The sequence below is a fragment of the Anolis sagrei genome, chromosome 5 (genome assembly GCF_037176765.1).
Source record: "Anolis sagrei isolate rAnoSag1 chromosome 5, rAnoSag1.mat, whole genome shotgun sequence".
NCBI lineage: Eukaryota > Metazoa > Chordata > Lepidosauria > Squamata > Dactyloidae > Anolis > Anolis sagrei.
The window spans coordinates 108,445,244-108,461,949 of NC_090025.1; the positions used below are offsets into that span (position 1 = coordinate 108,445,244).

The 16,706-nt window shown below is 42.7% G+C and overlaps 1 protein-coding gene across 13 annotated transcripts in view; it reads right to left on the reverse strand.

Moving 5' to 3' along the window:
• Window positions 1-16,706, reverse strand: part of PROM1 (prominin 1) — a 109,542-nt gene that overhangs the window by 38,758 nt on the left and 54,078 nt on the right. For all 13 annotated transcript variants that reach the window (XM_067468974.1, XM_067468970.1, XM_067468966.1 and 10 more), the window contains 4 exons: window positions 14,364-14,569; window positions 9,066-9,186; window positions 6,445-6,508; window positions 772-861 (listed from right to left, as the gene is read on the reverse strand). In XM_067468974.1, the coding sequence (XP_067325075.1) occupies window positions 772-861; window positions 6,445-6,508; window positions 9,066-9,186; window positions 14,364-14,569 (481 nt within the window). The remainder of the gene's footprint in view (window positions 1-771; window positions 862-6,444; window positions 6,509-9,065; window positions 9,187-14,363; window positions 14,570-16,706) is intronic.

Genomic DNA, 16,706 nt, shown 5'->3' on the forward strand with positions numbered 1-16,706 from the left:
TCAGAGACACCAGGGGACAATGTACCCTTCCTCGTTCCCTTAGTACACATGACTCTTCTTGGTATAAGAAGAATTGATGTAACCTTCTCAGAAAAATTGAAATATGGCCAATATCTACTTGTGGTTGTGAGGGCTAGTGGGACATCACCTGGATTTCTTCCCATTTGGGGCTTCAGGGGTCTCTAGAGAAGTTGGGGAGAATAACATTCAAGGCCCCCAGGGGTTCATTGCAGCCCAAAGGCAGCACTTTCCCCACATTTGATCTAGATAATGGCTGGAAGTACATTTCTGAATGACTTGAGGTTGGGAACAGAAGACTCCAAAAAGTTCAAAAGCATTGGGTTCCAAAGCAGGGAAGAAACAGCAAGTGGAAGTGGGTTGCTTAACTCTTTTTTTGCCCACATTCCTCCCATCTCATCTCTTCAGCTAATTGTTCACAATCCCCTTCAACAACTAATGTGAGGAAGCAACTAGAAAGTGGGTAGGAAGAACAAAAGGATTTTTAAAGACCCTGTGAATCTATTTTGTTAGTTGTGCTCCATGACTCTAATTGAAACATGACAAAGCTATTTAATAACAAATACTTCAAAGACATTTAAATTCAAGGACATGTTATGTAGCAGAGAAGTTTCCTTTTCAAGAAATAAACAAAGCAGCCCAAGGGTGTTTGGGATTTATTGTTCAGTCCTTCTAGATCTCAGCCATATTATAAAAGCAGAAATTTAGGAGATTAAGTAAGACGGCTACTGGTAAGAATAAATTCCCCTTTACCTCCTGCTATGGTTAGGGCTGCATCAAGTGCAGGGCGGACTTCCCTTGCGAGCTGTTCTTGGACTCTACTGCCAAGTGTTGGGCCAACATCTGTTGGAAAAGGCACAGGAGAAAAATCTTCAAATTCAAATGAATGGTTAATATAGCTGGACATTTTTGTATTGTATAAAGCTACATACTCTAACAAAAACCCCTAAAACCTTATTTTTATAAACTTTAACTTGAAATATTAAATTCTAAATTTATGTTTGTTTTTGTTTTTTTAACTATTTTTGCTGTCAGTACTCAGTTTTGATATTAAAGCAACCCTAAATGGTAGGTTACATACCTGTGACCATCTTTCTTCGAGTGGTGCTCTGCAAATTCACACTTGTGGAGAGACTGCGCCTGCGCGGGCTCCAACGGAAACTTCTACATTTTAAAACTTTCAAGTTTTGGCGGTAACCCCGCCTAGCCCCGGCAGGGGATAAAAGGGCGCCCCGCGCACACCTGGCCACACACCAGTCCCAAAGTTCCAGTGACAGCTTGAGAAGTTTTCTCAAGCCCGTTCCCCCCTGCTTGTTCACGTAGAACATTGCCACCATATTGTCCGTGAAGATCTGGACCGACTTGCCTGTGACTAATAGAGCAAGTGCCCTCAGGGCTTTGAAGATTGCCAGCAGTTCCAGGTAGTTTATATGGCACTGCCTCTCCTGAGGAGACCAGAGGTCGTGGACTGAAAGCTCTCCTGTATGGCATCCCCATGCGAACATCGAGGCGTCTGTCATTATCGTGACAGTCGGGGGTTCTGGGTGGAACGGGACGCCCTTGCAGACATGCTGGCGGTTCATCCACCAGTTTAGAGAGTCCTTTACCGCCTTCGGTATCAGCAGGCGTTTCGTAGCACTGTCCCGCATGGGATTGAAATGATCCAAGAACCATCTCTGGAGGGGACGGAAGCGGAGCCTTGCCAATGGCGTCACCATCACTGTGGAGGCCATGTGCCCGAGGAGGACTTGTATTTGCTTCGCCCTGACCACTCGGGATCGACGCACCTTGAGCGCTTCGGCTCGAAGAGCTCTGAACCTCTCCTCCGGAAGGAAGACTGTCTGGGAGAGAGAATCGAACATGGCGCCGATGAACTTTATGCAGGTGGTGGGTTCGAGATGGGACTTCTCCTTGTTCAGCTGGAGGCCCAGATCTTCGAGGAGGGAAAGCGTCTTTGCCACTTGGAGGCGGAGAAGGTCCGGGGAGCGTGCTGCCAACAACCAGTCGTCTAGGTACGGGAAAATGCGGATTTTTTTCCCTCCTGAGGGCCGCCGCGACCACCGACATGCATTTGGTGAAGGTTCTTGGTGCCGTCACGAGACCGAACGGGAGGACGTTGAAGCTGTACATCTCTCCCGCTACCCTGGAGGCTAGGAAGCGCCTGTGATGCTTCCTGACTGAGAGATGAAAGTAAGCGTCCCGAAGATCGACGGACGCGAAGAAGTCCCCATACCTGAAGATCTGGACCGACTTGAGGAGCGGGAGAATGGACGATACCGTCACCATCCGAAACTTTTGAGGTTTGATGAAGGTGTTTAAGTCTCTGAGGTCGAGGATGGGGCGGAGGGAGCCATCCGGCTTTGGGACAGTAAAGTATCTGGAGAAGAAGGCTCGATGGTTTTGAGAGTCCGGGAGAGGGGAGACTGCCCCCTTTAGAAGTAAGGTCTCGACTTCTGCCAGGATTACCGAAGACGGTTCGGTGTCGACAACCTGTCCTGTCGGTGGGAGTTCTTCGAACTCCAATGCATAGCCTTCGTCGACAATTTTCAAGACCCATGCATCTGAGGTGATATTTTCCCATGCAGGGAGAAAGTTTGTCAGGCGATCTCCGAACGGTGTCGAGCCGGATGGAAGGAAGAGGGCGGGTACTATCGGGAGGGACATGGGAACAACATCTGTAACGAAAGAGTAAACGGTATCGTCCATTAGGGCGTCAAATGCGGCGCCTGGCCTGGTTGCCTCCAGAGGCCTGACGGGACCGCGAGCACTGCTGCTGCTGGTGCTGCCTCCTTTGCTGCTGGGGTTGCTGAGGGTGGGTTTGCTGGGAGGTATGCAGAGGACGGGCTGGTTGACGGTACTGTATGGTGCGGTACGGGACCGTGTGTCGGCGTTTATACTGGAACCATCTGGTCCTCTGCGCCTGGTTCTGATTCTCGAACCCACACTTGGAAGCCAAGGTCTTGAAATCATGATTTGACTTCAGCTTGTCGTCCGTTCCCGCATTGAAGAGCCCCAGGGCGTCGAATGGGAGGTCTTCGATCACCTGCCTCGACGACGTCGAAAGGCCCGAAGATCTGAGCCAGGCATGCCTCCTGATTGCCACGGCGTGAGCAATCATCTTGCCCGCGGTGTCTCCCGTATGTTTGGCCATCTGCATCTGATGATGCGCCAAAGAGTTCGCTTCCTGAGCCAAGGTGGAGAGGGCAGAGCGGTCCTCCTCAGACATTCTTTGGAAGAGTGGTGCCACTTTCTCCCAAAGAATCTGTTGGTATGCGCCCATACAAGCGCCATAGTTAGCCATGCGGGCTAGTAGGAGGGCACCGGAATACAGTTTTCTGCCCACCGCATCAAATCTCTTGCCTTCACGGTTGGACGGCGCCGACGATTGCCTTCCGAACCCTTGAGCCGCCTTCACGACCACCGAGTTAGGGTCGGGATGATGTTTCAGCCACTCCAAGCCCTCATCATCCGTTCTGTACCAAGATTCGATCTTTTTAGATGTCGGAGGGATGGAGGAAGGGGTCTTCCAGGAGCCCTGGATTACTTCAAGGAGATATGGAAGGAAGGGTAGAAGAGGAGCGGGTGGGGATTCTGCTTGCACCCTCTTAAACACCGGGTCTTGCACAGCCTTGGAAGTCTGCTTGACCTCAAGGCCTAAGGCGTCAGCCATACGAGCCATTTGATCTGCAAAGGCTCGGACATTGTCAGTGGGAGATGGAGGGTCAGCCTCATAGGCGTCATGAGTGAGTGATCTCTCGATCCCGAGAGACAACACAGACCCCGAGTGTACCGATCCCGGCAACTCGCCATCTTCTTCCTCGTCGTCAGCCGCCAGGGATTGAGGAGGAGGGGATGAGGAGACATCCCGACTCGAGCGCTGCACCAAAACTGGTGGGGGGGCTTTTGAGGCCGAGGCCTGAGTGGCACGGGCCAGGGCCAGTCTCATAGTCTGTCTGCCCCTTTCCGGAGTCTCCAGCACTGGAGAAGTCTCCTGTCTTGCCGTCACAGTTGTCAAAGTCGTGACCGACGGGAAAAGCTCCTGTCTGGCTGTCACATGTCGAGTTGGTGCCTCGATCACCGTGTCCACTGAGATCACCGGGGACTCGGGCTGCTCCAACGGCCGTTCTAGCAGAGGCTGTGGCTCCTGGACAGGCTGAGGGGCTGGTTGGGGTTCAACCGGCTGCAGAGGCGACGACCTCGCCGACGAGGTGGCCGAGGAGGCAGTGGTCTGCTTTCGGGAAGAAGAAGAAGACGAGGATGGAGGCGGCATCGTCTTCTTCTTCTTTGCCGGCGGCTGAGCTGTCTTCGACACCGACTTGCCCGGGGTGGGCGGGACGGAGGAGGAGGTGGAAGCACGCCGAGATTCCTCCTGAGACCGGCGAAAGGCAATGCGAACCGCCGTAGAAGATGGCGGAGTCGCAGATGTCGACCTCGTGGACCTGATCGATCTCACTGATGCCACGGAGCTGGTAGAAGAGTGTCGGATGCGTACGGTCTCGGTCGTGACCGTACATGGAGCCTTCTGCTTTGTAGGCTTTACAGCCTTGGAAGCTGTCGACACCGAAGCCTTAGAAGCTGTCGACATAGCTGTTCTCGGCCTCTTCTGTGCAGCTTTCTTCGCCCTGGTCTGGCGAGGCTCGGCGTCCGCCGAGGGATCGACCGGTGTTGATGTCGATGCTGCCTTCGACGTTGAAGTTGAAGTCGAGGGCCGGGATACCGTGGCTGACGTCGACGCCGATGTCGAAGGTACCGGAGCCAACGTCTGCTGGTAGAGCAGGTATCGAAGCCGATGGACCCGATTTTTACGGGACTGTGCCGTCAAAGATTGACAATGACGACACGAAGAAGTAATATGTGCCTCACCGAGACACAAGAGACAAAGAGCGTGCTTGTCCGAATCAGGGATCTTCCTCGGACAATTCGCGCATCTTTTGAAGCGAGTTGTTGACATAATACGGTCAACAACTCGAAGAATATTCTGAGAATCTCAATCCAATCGAAGTTCCGAAGCGAGCCATGCGGCGGAAAAAAAGGAATTGGATCGGTGTGCGGGGGGCGCCCTTTTATCCCCTGCCGGGGCTGGGCAGGGTTACCGCCAAAACTTGAAAGTTTTAAAATGTAGAAGTTTCCGTTGGAGCCCGCGCAGGCGCAGTCTCTCCACAAGTGTGCATTCGCAGAGACCACGAAGAAAAAGCAATTTTAATTCTCTACAAAAGTTGAATCTTCTACATTTTTCTCCTATTTCATTGTTGTATACTTTGAAGTTGTTTCTGACTTATGGTGTATCAAACCTAAAGTGAACCAATTATGAAGTTTCTTAGAAAAGATTTGTTCAGGCAAAATGCCTTTCATAACTTGAGACTGAAAGAGTATAACTTGTTCAAGGGCACTCAGTAGGTTTCCAAGGCTGAGCAGGGGATCAGAGTCCAACACACAAACCATCAACAAGAGTCATTGGCCAACATTCAAACCACACCCTGCCTGATCCTTTTCCTGCTTGATAAATGCAACTGAAGTGTTGAGACTATTTCTTTTGAACACAAGGGACTGTTTCAGTACAGTATTTAAGGATATGCAATAATTTGAAACTGTTGTCTTTGTGCCACTCAGTTGTCAAGACAATTTTTTCACCTTTATAAAAGAAACTAATATTTCATGGATTAGGTGATAGGTGATTGACCCTCTAAAGCAGTGGTTCTCAACCTGTCAGTCCCCAGATGTTTTGGCCTTCAACTCCCAGAAATCCTAACAGCTGGTAAACTAGCTGAGATTTCAGGGAGTTGAAGGCCAAAACACCTGGGGACCCACAGGTTGAGAACCACTGCTATAGCTATGGTTCTCCAGATACCTTATTCTATCCAAGATACATCTTATTTGGATGGTGACCGATATATTTTTAAACTAATTTTCATTTCAAAATGTTGATGTAAGCTTGATGAAATCCAGATCAAAAGGCAAGCAGTGGAAATTATTATGATATGAATGATGCACAAGAATTGTGATTTCCGCTTTCTGTCTCACATCAAAGCCATTCATTATGTGCACAAAGTGGTGAACTTTAAAAAAAATACTTTCAGGCCCTTCAAAAGGCCCACTCGGGAAATCCTTTTAAAAGTAGAGAATACTTTTAATTTTCTGATGACAATTAAGTAGAACATGAGTTAAACAATGCCATAAAAGCAAAGTATACTTCCTTGTATTAATCTAATTACAATCATATATTCATGTCACATCTCGGTTAGCAGCTCAGTTTAGGTCAAAGCCTACTACTTAATTCTTGTTTATTGTACTCGTTATTTTTATTTAGCAGAGGGAGAGAGAAAGATGGGGAGGATGGAAGGGAGACTTGCATGCACATTCCAGGTACGGTATTCTGCAGTCAAGCTTGTCTAAAATTCTGAAGAAAATCAATTTGAATAAACTTACTGTTAAGATCAGAAAGTGCTTTCTTCTTGGTAGTGTTATACTGACTCACCAAATAATCAATTTGCTAAAGAGAAATGAAAGTTATATTTTATTTAAAGATGACTCACAACAGAAACATAGCAATAGTCTTAAAAACAAACCCTTCACACTATATTTAATGGCCTAATGGTTAATGAATCCTAATTACAGGAGACCTACTGAATGGGAACTTGGCACATCCCTGTAAGTTCTACTGATTAAATGGGTTGGAATAAATTATCAGATTTAGACTAAAGTCTCCCCCCCCCACCACCACCAATTTAGTATAAAAACATGTGAGTGTGTAAGTGGCAGCTAAATGTATTTATTTATGTATTTATTTGTTTAGTTCACTTGTATACCACTTTTCTCAACTGAGAGGGGGACTCAAAGCAGTTTCCAACATATTTATGGCAAAATTTAATGCCTCACACAAATATAAAACCTAACATATAGTAATAATAACATATAACTTGTTGTGCCAATTGTCTAGTTCCTTTACCATCTGATTTCCCAATTCACTTCAATGCCTTTGCTCTCCATGGAGCGGGGGGCAGTTGAGTGGCAGAGAGTACACTGAACTTCTTCATGGCATTTAATACTATAGTTTGCATCGTTTTTCTGAGCCACTTGTCTGAGACTGGGTTAGGAACAAAGTTTTATGGCAGTTCTGGACCTACATGACCTTACAAAGTAAACATTAGCTTCCAGTATCAACCATACAAAAACAAAATTGTATGTGTTTTGTATCTGTATTTGTACCTTGCTACTGATGTATAAGTCAAGGGCAAGTTTGGGGACCAGAATTATGGATTTTAATGGAGAAGTCAAGGGTTATTCCATGGAGATGGGAAAGCACCAGTGATGCATCAGGGGACCACCACTTCTTGCCACCACTGCCATTTTTCCACCCAAGCATTCAAAATAGCTAGCAGTAGCACCATGGTCAACTATCCTAGGTTCTGCAGGGATATTTGACATTAACTGTTCTTGCCTTTCATCGATGTACTCAGAGAAGGAGATGGTTCCTTTTTTAATATAAGAATTAAAGTGCATTACTTATATTAACCTGTGGATAAGCTGATTCAGGTTTTGGGGTTGATTTTAAAATAAATTTTCTAGAGTTATACACAAGGACATGTACAAGGAATGACTCACTCCATCACTGAAGAGAAAGGAACTCAAAATTCTCCTTCAATGTAAGAAGCTCATAAAATACTTTACAGTTTTGAGGATTGGCAGTTTAGGACTTACTCTGTGTCTTAAAATGCATGTGATTATTTCACACAGAAAACAAGTTCCCTATACAGAAAACATTTTCATAATTTTTTTCCTACAGAAAACTTACATTATGTTTCTTTGTTTGTTTGTTTACTGTAATTATACCCCACCCTACCCACCCCTGGACACAATATTATAAAACTGTAAAAAAAAAAACCATATGCATATCAATTACAATAGTCTTGGAAACGATTAAAACATATCAAACATATCAAAAGTCTAGCACCAACTGAGCTTTATATTCAATAAAAGTAATTTCCTACACACAAAAACCCACATGCATTGCAACACAAAATAAGTCCTGAATTGCAAGAATTCTTGTCCATCTAGGATTTTCCTTGTTTGAGAAAGCCGTTATTTTAATCATTTAAAAACATTCAAATATTCTTTCCATTTCTAACACAATACTGTTTTACCTTCACAACCATTTAACACACAATCCTAGATTATTCTGCTCAAACATAAGGTCAATTCTAGTTAACTCTCGTTTAAGTTGCCTCAGTGAAGTACACTAAGCTTAAAGAGAAAGTCATATAACATCCTCTTCTTTATTGAATGGGATTTCGAATCACATTTCTTGGATACAGTTTTGTATTATGTTGTTCATTACACCAGAAATTTTAGGAGGCAATATGTATGGGAGGAATAGCATCCTTACTGGAAGGTTCAATCACATCCTCTTTAAAACATCCTTTGATACAGATGTTTCAATAATTTTGCAAATGTATTCTACAACATACACAAGTATAACTTGTTTGTACAGAAAAATTCAATTGCCTGTGTATTCCTCTCCAACATATATGGAAAAAACAATTAATATTATGCTCCAAATGGCCATAAGTGTGCATGTTTTGTAAAAGGCAAAAACATATGTGCTAAAGTCAAGCAAAAAAGAAGGGGGAGAGAATAACGCAAACAAGCAACGATATGGATAACTTACAAAAAATGAAATGCATGATATAAAATAAGCACTTATTCTATATTAGAGGGCTAAGTTAGAATAGGTATTATATGTCTGGCAAAGCTGAAGGCCACTAGAAGAAATTGAAAAATATGCTGCAACAGATTCAGATCTCAAGGTAAATCATGCTTAAGGGAGTTTTAGCCATAGATTTGAAACGTCTAAACTTTAAAAAGCATTATAGTCATCACTCTGCCTCCAGAGTCTGCTCTACATTTAGAACAGCAAATAATACATGGATCTGGAGTTAAAATTAAATTAAAAATTAAAGGCAGAGAAGCAGTTCTAAACTACAGTGCCACACATTTTGAAGATAATAATTTCAATTTTCTCTATATTTGGGGAAAATGTGTCACTTTACCGCAGGAGTATCATTTAGGAAAGTCTTCAGGTCTTTGAAATTACTGTTCACCAATTTCTTTGCTCCTCGGACTTGACTTGTGAGGTGTTGGTTAGCAACATAGGCAAAAAGCACACCAACGCTATGTATAAAAGAGGATGGAAAGGAAAGGTTTTACTTTATCAAATATGGTACATTTTCATTGTAAAAAAATATGCATCTTATTTTCTGCCAGATTAAAACCATCAGTGTTCACACAATATTCACAGGACAGGCTCTGTTGCTGTACTTGGAAAATACTTATATATACACTTTGACTCACAATCTACCATTGACCATTAGGTGGTGTCAGAGAACTAGAGTTAAGGGCAGAGATTAGGACAGAGTTATCATACCTAGAAGCTGAAAAGATTTTGATAAATACTCCATAGAAACAATGTGGACACTTGCATTTCTCTTGTGCTGTTCACATTATTCAATATTTACATATCTAAAGCTGTTCAACTGATTATTTAAGAAGTCATTTACAGAAGTATCCCTTCACAGCTGGGATAATTTGATCAATAGCAAAATTCACCTTCACAACTATATAAACAGTTATGATATTGATACAGATGTAAATTATTCCACTCATCCTTACTTGACTAGCAATAATGTTTTAGGCTATTAATACCTGTATCCTAGGAATAAATTGAAGCTCTGAACATCAATTTCTGAGGAGAGGGGACATATAACAGGAAAGACAGAAGTCCATACAATTCTAAATTTTACAAGTGAAATGGTAGAATAGATGCAGATTGATTTGAGCCAGCAGGGACTCTTCTATAAAAAATACCGTGTGTGCACTACTACTTCAATTGGTACTTTGTCACATCATCATCACAGGCAGTCTCTCATGGCTGGTGGTGGGTCCATAAGTGACTGTAGAGACCTATTCTGGATCCACATGGTACATTGCAATGAGCACATACATCTTCAGATGGAAGGCAACAGTTTGCTTGACGCTCCTTCCGCTTGGCACGTTTCTCCCTTTCACCCTCTATTCATGCCTCTTCAAAATCCATAACCCTGCTGGTAACAGCTGACCTCCAGTTACAATGCTTGAGGGCCAAGGCTTCTAAGTTATCAGTGTTTATGCTACATTTAAGGTTAGCTTTAAGCCCAACTGTAAATCTCTTTTGCTGACCACTGACATTCTGTTTTCCATTCTTGAGCTAAGAGTAAAGTAGCCGCTTTTGGGAGATGGTGATCAGGCATTCAGACAATGTGGCTGGTCCAGCGAAGTTGATGGTGGAGGATTGTCACTTCAGTGCTGGTGGTTTTTGCTTCATCCAGAATGTTGACATTTGTCCATCTGTCTTCCCAAGAGATTTTTAGGATTTTTCAGACGCAACACTGACTGAATCTTTCTGAAAGTCAAGACTGAAATTTGAGGATTGGGACATTCGTAGGGATACCAAGATTCTTGTTTATATAAGTATTGTCCTTTTAACTCTGTTGTATGCCTGCAAAACACAGACCATCTACAGACTTTGACACATAGGACTTGGACTCACATAGGATAAATGATGTGGGACTGTCCCCTGCAGTCCCCAATCATTTCTCCAACAGCTACAAGGTAAGCAAAGTTTCTGGGTGTTGCTATTGAAAAAATATGACATTGAGGCTTCTTTTCTGAGCTGTTTTCCCCAAGGAATACTTCTCTCAAGTAATAAGTGCCTTAATTTGAAAAAAATAAACCTGCATTTGGCAGTTTGCAGAAACTGAAATATATCACAGTGGAAAGCTGATTAAAACGTGTATTTCTCACTCTGAGAGCTTGAATTATAGGAACAACTTGTTTGTGGGAAGATACTGTTTCAATCTTTGTGTTCAAAATACAAAAGGCAAGTAACACAATGTACCATGAAAGCATGATTGCAAAAACTTCCAATTTGATAATTTCTTCATGGTGACAAAAACAATTCTCACAGAAAAATGTATTCACCTTAGTAATACGTTTCTGAAGACTATTTGCTCATATTTTGTGATTTTAAAAAGGAAAGAAACATTTGTTTATTTTTAATAATAAGCCAATTATTAAAGAGTTTTCTTTCCCAGAAATTAGGATAGTGTACTATTTTAAACACACATTTGAAAAAACCACTGACCCCTGTTAAAAGTACAATATATACCATGAAATCATATCAAATGTTTTCAGATACATGGAGAACAAAGGAGTATGTATGCCTACTTGGATGTACCTACTTACTGCTTATATTATTAACATGGACACATTCCTTGTGGACTAGGAGCTTCCCAGTAACTTGTTACACAAGATACCCATGACGTAGAAGGAAGTCAATGTTTAAGAACCAATTTCCTCATAGTGTCTTTTTGTTGTTGTTGTTGATGGAGTATGAAAGACCTATCAGATAACCTTCACAACGGCCAGAGAGCTTCACTTTTCAGGGTTCGTTCCCTCCCTCTAAAAGTTGGAACTGATTTATAAATTGCATGATACCCATTCAATGCCAGGAGAATCTAATGTTATATAGGCAAGAAGACTAGCAGAACCTGCCAGTCTCTCACTGGTTTCTACAAGTGAAACATTTATGCTGTTCCACATAAGCCTCTGGGTTACACTTGCCTCTCTAGGTGGTACAAGGAGCTATGTCACCATATTTATGTAACCTCTGGAAAACCACAACTGACTAGACTCCAACAATATTCTTGCCGAGGTGTTCCCCAGTAAGCTTATGGGCCCACTCCCAATTATTTCCCCCCAGAATGTTCTTACTTGCTGCCCCTGAGCAAAGATCCAGTTCTTTCCAATCCATCCAAACATTCTAGCTACTCTGTTACACTGGTTATCAATGTAGATATGTGTGTTATAAGTGGGCTGATTCAGTGTTGTGCATTTTTACCGATTTCCCCTTTTCTGCAGATGACCAATATGCAAAGCAAGATGGCATATTCTGGACTTCTTAACAATTAAAGCATAGGGGTTCCAGGCCATGTGCCTTACAAACCACAATCAACATCTAGGGCAGGTCTGCACAACACTGGAGTAGTATGGGGCTGAAATTAAATAGGCCTCCTCCTGGACCACAAATAGGTTTTAGCAGCTCAATTTCCAAGTAAGGTATAATTAATGATTAATTAGGGTTGCTGTTGTTGTGTGCCTTCAAGCTGTTTCAGACTTAATGCAATCCTAAGGCAACCCTATTTCTTGTCAAGATTTATTCAAAAGAGATTGACCTTTGTCTTCCTATTGTGGCTGAGAGTGTAACTTGCCTAAAGTCACCCAGTGGGTTAAGAGCTATAGTTTGCGGTTAAAAGCACTACACCATGCTTACTAAATTCTAAATTCCTTTTTTTTCTCTTTTTCCTACCAACTTTTCTTTCTTCCTTTTCTCACTTCCTCCTTCCTTCTCTCTTTTTCCTTTTTTATCTTTCTTTCTGCCCCCTCCCTTCTTTTTTCTTACTTTTTTTTATTTCTCCCTTTCTCCCTCCTTCCTGTCTTCAGACCTCCCTGCTTCCCTTTCTTTCTTCCTCCCTTTCTTTTCTCCCTCCCATCCTTTCTTCATCCCTCTCTCTCTCTCTCTCTCTCTCTCTTCTTTCCCCTTCCCTCCTTTCTTCCGTTTCTCCCAGAGCTGGGCAGCAAGGGGAAGGGGGTGGCAGGGGAAGAAGGTGGAAGGGGACATGTGGTGGTGGAAAATGTGTGCATATGCATTAACAGAAAAGCACCCTACACATCCCAAAAACAGCTGCCTAAGGGTCCACCATACCCAAAAGAACCCCTTGATTCAGCAGCACTGGAAGATGGAGGCAGAGCAAATGTAGAATGAGAGGATGTGGGCTCTCAAGAACACAAGAGCCCCTTGGGGTTGCCAGAGACTCTCAATCCCCCAAAGCCACAGGCCAAACCAGGATTGAGTTCAAGGCAGTACCCCCTGCCTTTCCAGAGCACACATCAGAGGTACTAAATCTTCCATTAGTGCCTTCTCAGCTTAAGGGGGGAACTGAGAGTATCGTTTGTTGAAAAAAGGAATTGGATAAGAGAAAGGAAAGCAGGCGATCTAGGAGGAGAGGAGAATTGGCGAGACAGAAGGAGGGAGACAGCTTTGGGTTAGGGTTCTTTCTTACTTTTCTACTTTACTTCCTTCTTTTTCCTACCTCCCTTTCATTCTTTCTCCCTTTCCTTTTTCTTACTTCCTTTCCAGGGGAAGGCAGTGTGTGGGGGAGGGCGTGTGGTGATGGTGTGTGGTGGTGGCTGTGCAGTAGTGGCTGTGTGGCAGCTTTCTTTTTCCTCCTCTTAAAGAAATCCCTGAAATGAAAATATTCCACGGGGGCCAACCATTTCTCACTGAGGAAGAGACAATTTGTAAGCATTCTTTACATCTCCATTCAGATTTACATTATCCAACTGAAGAGCTTTGCCAGATGGCCCATCTGAAAGTGCTGTGTGGTATACCAAGAGACCATAATCAACTTTCTACTGTCCTCTTTTAAATGAATTGACATCTAAACTGCTAAATTACAGTAGTTTAATTCATCACATTAAGTATGAAACACAACAGACATCTATATCGAGTTAGTGTTTCTTTGGAATACAGAAAATTGTCACAGAACAATTATGACAAAACCAGCATACTTCAGCTTATAAACAAAAAGCATGGCAATATTTTATTTTGTCCATTGTTAAGAGCAAAACACATGAACTATAGATAAGCAATGGCCCTTTGATCATAAAAAGCTATAGGAGGCAAATTAAGGATTTTTTGAGTTTAATAAAGGGAGTTAGTGAACACATACAGAAATAATAAAAACGTATGCACTGAATTTGAGAAATATCTTAAGAGCCAAACTGCATGATCAGGAGCTTCACGTGATGTATTGTTTGCTCCGTATGCCACTACTGAAGACTATAGATTTTAGATAAGGAATTGAATATGTGTCCAGTTTCTCATAAATTCACCCTTGTTAGAATAATCAACTTCTCAAACAATTTTGCTAAGTGCAGAATGGTATTGTATTTGAACTTTCAATTTCCCCTACCTGCTGCCTGTCTGTATGTAGGGGTACATTCTGACTACTAGAAATATCTTACAATAATGCTGTTCATACAGCTTTTTGCCAGCTATTCCAGCATCATTTTACAATGAACTATGGACATAAAATGGAATGGCTCAGTCAAGCACAAGAAGTTTTCTCTGCCTTCAATTATATTACTGCTAGTCTAACAGAAAAGCCCCAAAAAATAATAAACTGGACCAAACTTACTTTAGCTCTGTGGCAAAGCAAAGTTATCACTGCTCCCACCTTGCCAATACTTGCCTGATTAATAAAGTAGCAACAAAAAGAACGGTAGCAAAGCAGCCCCTCTGGCAGTCCGCATTTTTCTTCTGTCTCTGGTGCATTTCCCCACCACAGTTGTCACAGCAGCGGCACATGCAGAAGCAGAGCCCCACTAGAGGCAGCAACAGAACAAACAGTATCCCCACAGCAGCACAGACTATAAAACCAATTTCATAGTAAACGGCCTGCAATTTGGACAGAGATAACAGCAAGAGCAAGTGTTATAGTTACAAATGAAGTACACACTGCAGGTAAAGCTTCTAAATCAAACAAATCTCTTTTTTTATAACTTGATAAATCAGGCCACTATATCTGATACATGCCACCCCTTTGTCCTCAGAGTGGAGAGGCAGCATGCACTATGGATCCCACACTTTCTCTGCCAATTCATGGAATATAGCACCATCCCAAGCGAAGGAGCGAGGAGGCACCAGGATTTCCCAGTGCTATCTACCCTACAGAAAACTGGGCTGGAGTAACCCAAGTATAACCATCACCTCTGCACAGAAAGCACATTCTCAATACTGAACGATGACTGGACAAGCTGGAAAGTGGGATGCTGGGCAGCACATTTTAATTGGAACATAATGGAGCTTTTGAGAAAATGTAGTTTTGAAAAATACATTTTCAGTGCAAACATAAAATGTGCTTCCAGTTTTACAACAGCAGCAATAAAAAGCAAAAGGAACCCATTTTCACTGTATAAGAAATACCAAAGCCCTAATTCAGTCAAAATACTGCACAAGGTTTTATAATTTTCAGGTTAGTATTAGTCAAAGAGTAGCAGGTTAAATAGCTGATGCCATGGAATCTGCATTAGCTCACTGTCCTGAAGTGTAATGAGGAAAAGAGATGCCTGACATCAGATTGAGTTTCTACCAGGTGCTGTGATGGTTTTAGACCATTATAGGACTGTCCCCGGCTCACTGGGTTGAAGAAACAAACAGCAGTTGATCCGCAATGTATGATCTGCTAAGTAGGCATTTTTCAATAATACATTTTGAAAAGTTACCTACTTGGGAGGATAGCTCAAAGGGGGAACAATTTGAGAATGACTGGTGTAACAAATCATTTTCCTAAGAGAACTATTCTTCACTTGGGCGACATGAAAAGCAACCAGTGGACATAAGCATTTTCCTTTAAAACCACAGCTGCTGCCTTGAAGGCAGAAGCAGGCAGCTGGTGTGCTCCTTGGAATCAGAAGAGCCCAAAGAAAACATGCCTGGTGGCACACTTGGAAGCCAGGGCTTGTCACCATTTCCAATGCTGTCCTATGCTATTCTATTAATAGAGACTCCAGCATCCAGATTTTTTGTTATCCACATGGGGTCCTGGATACCAAGGGCCCACTGTATATTCTATTTGTACCAAGACAACATGCCATCTCCATCAGTGACCACTGGAAAGTCTGTTCAGTGATGTTACTGAGGGCCAATGTCATTGTTTTTAAAATATGTTAAAATATTCTCTTATTGAAGCCTATGCATGATGTGGAGCAAATCCCTGTAACATATGTACCCAGTGCTGCTTAGTAAACATTCTGGGAGAATGTGCTCCACTAAGAAAAAGGGCTCTAGCAGAGAACCATGGACTATTACGACAGTCCACCCTGAATTTACAATTACACCAATGGATGCATTTCAAGCACTTTACCTGTCCTGAACTAGCACAGATATTGCTGCACATCCTAATCTATATCTGATGGAGTGTGAGAGCAATTACAGAAATAACAAGAACTATACTACTACAGCACACAAGATGTAAAAGGCCTCTAAGCAGATCAATAGTAGGCAACAGTGGCCCTCCAGACACTTGCAGACTGTGGTTCACATAATTCCTCACCCTGTGGCTAGAGCAGATGGGAACTGTACACCAAGTACATCTGGAAGACCACAGTTGCCCATCTCTGACATACAGAGAAAAATCGCTCTCTGCACTAGAAATGCAATCATGATGAAAAATAACTGGATTCCCTACAATAAAACAGCAGTGTATGTAATTCTTGCCTAAATAAATGAGATCAGCTAGGAAGAAGTTAAGACCAATGTTAACTTGTTTATGGAATTTGGCATTACAAGGTACAGTGATAACCACTGGATCACATTGCTTCCAACAAAAGGATTAAGCCTACTTTGTTCCCCGGATCCCCTGTCCTGATACATTACATTGCTCTCTCACCCAGTGTTTTTAAATTTTAGTCTCTTGCAAATGGCCCTTCCCTGTGATCAAATTTTCTGTGTTCTAATGTTCTGATTTTATATTGTCTGATATGTTTATTTATATTGGTTTTTGTATTTTATTTTATTTTTCTTATTTTCTGCT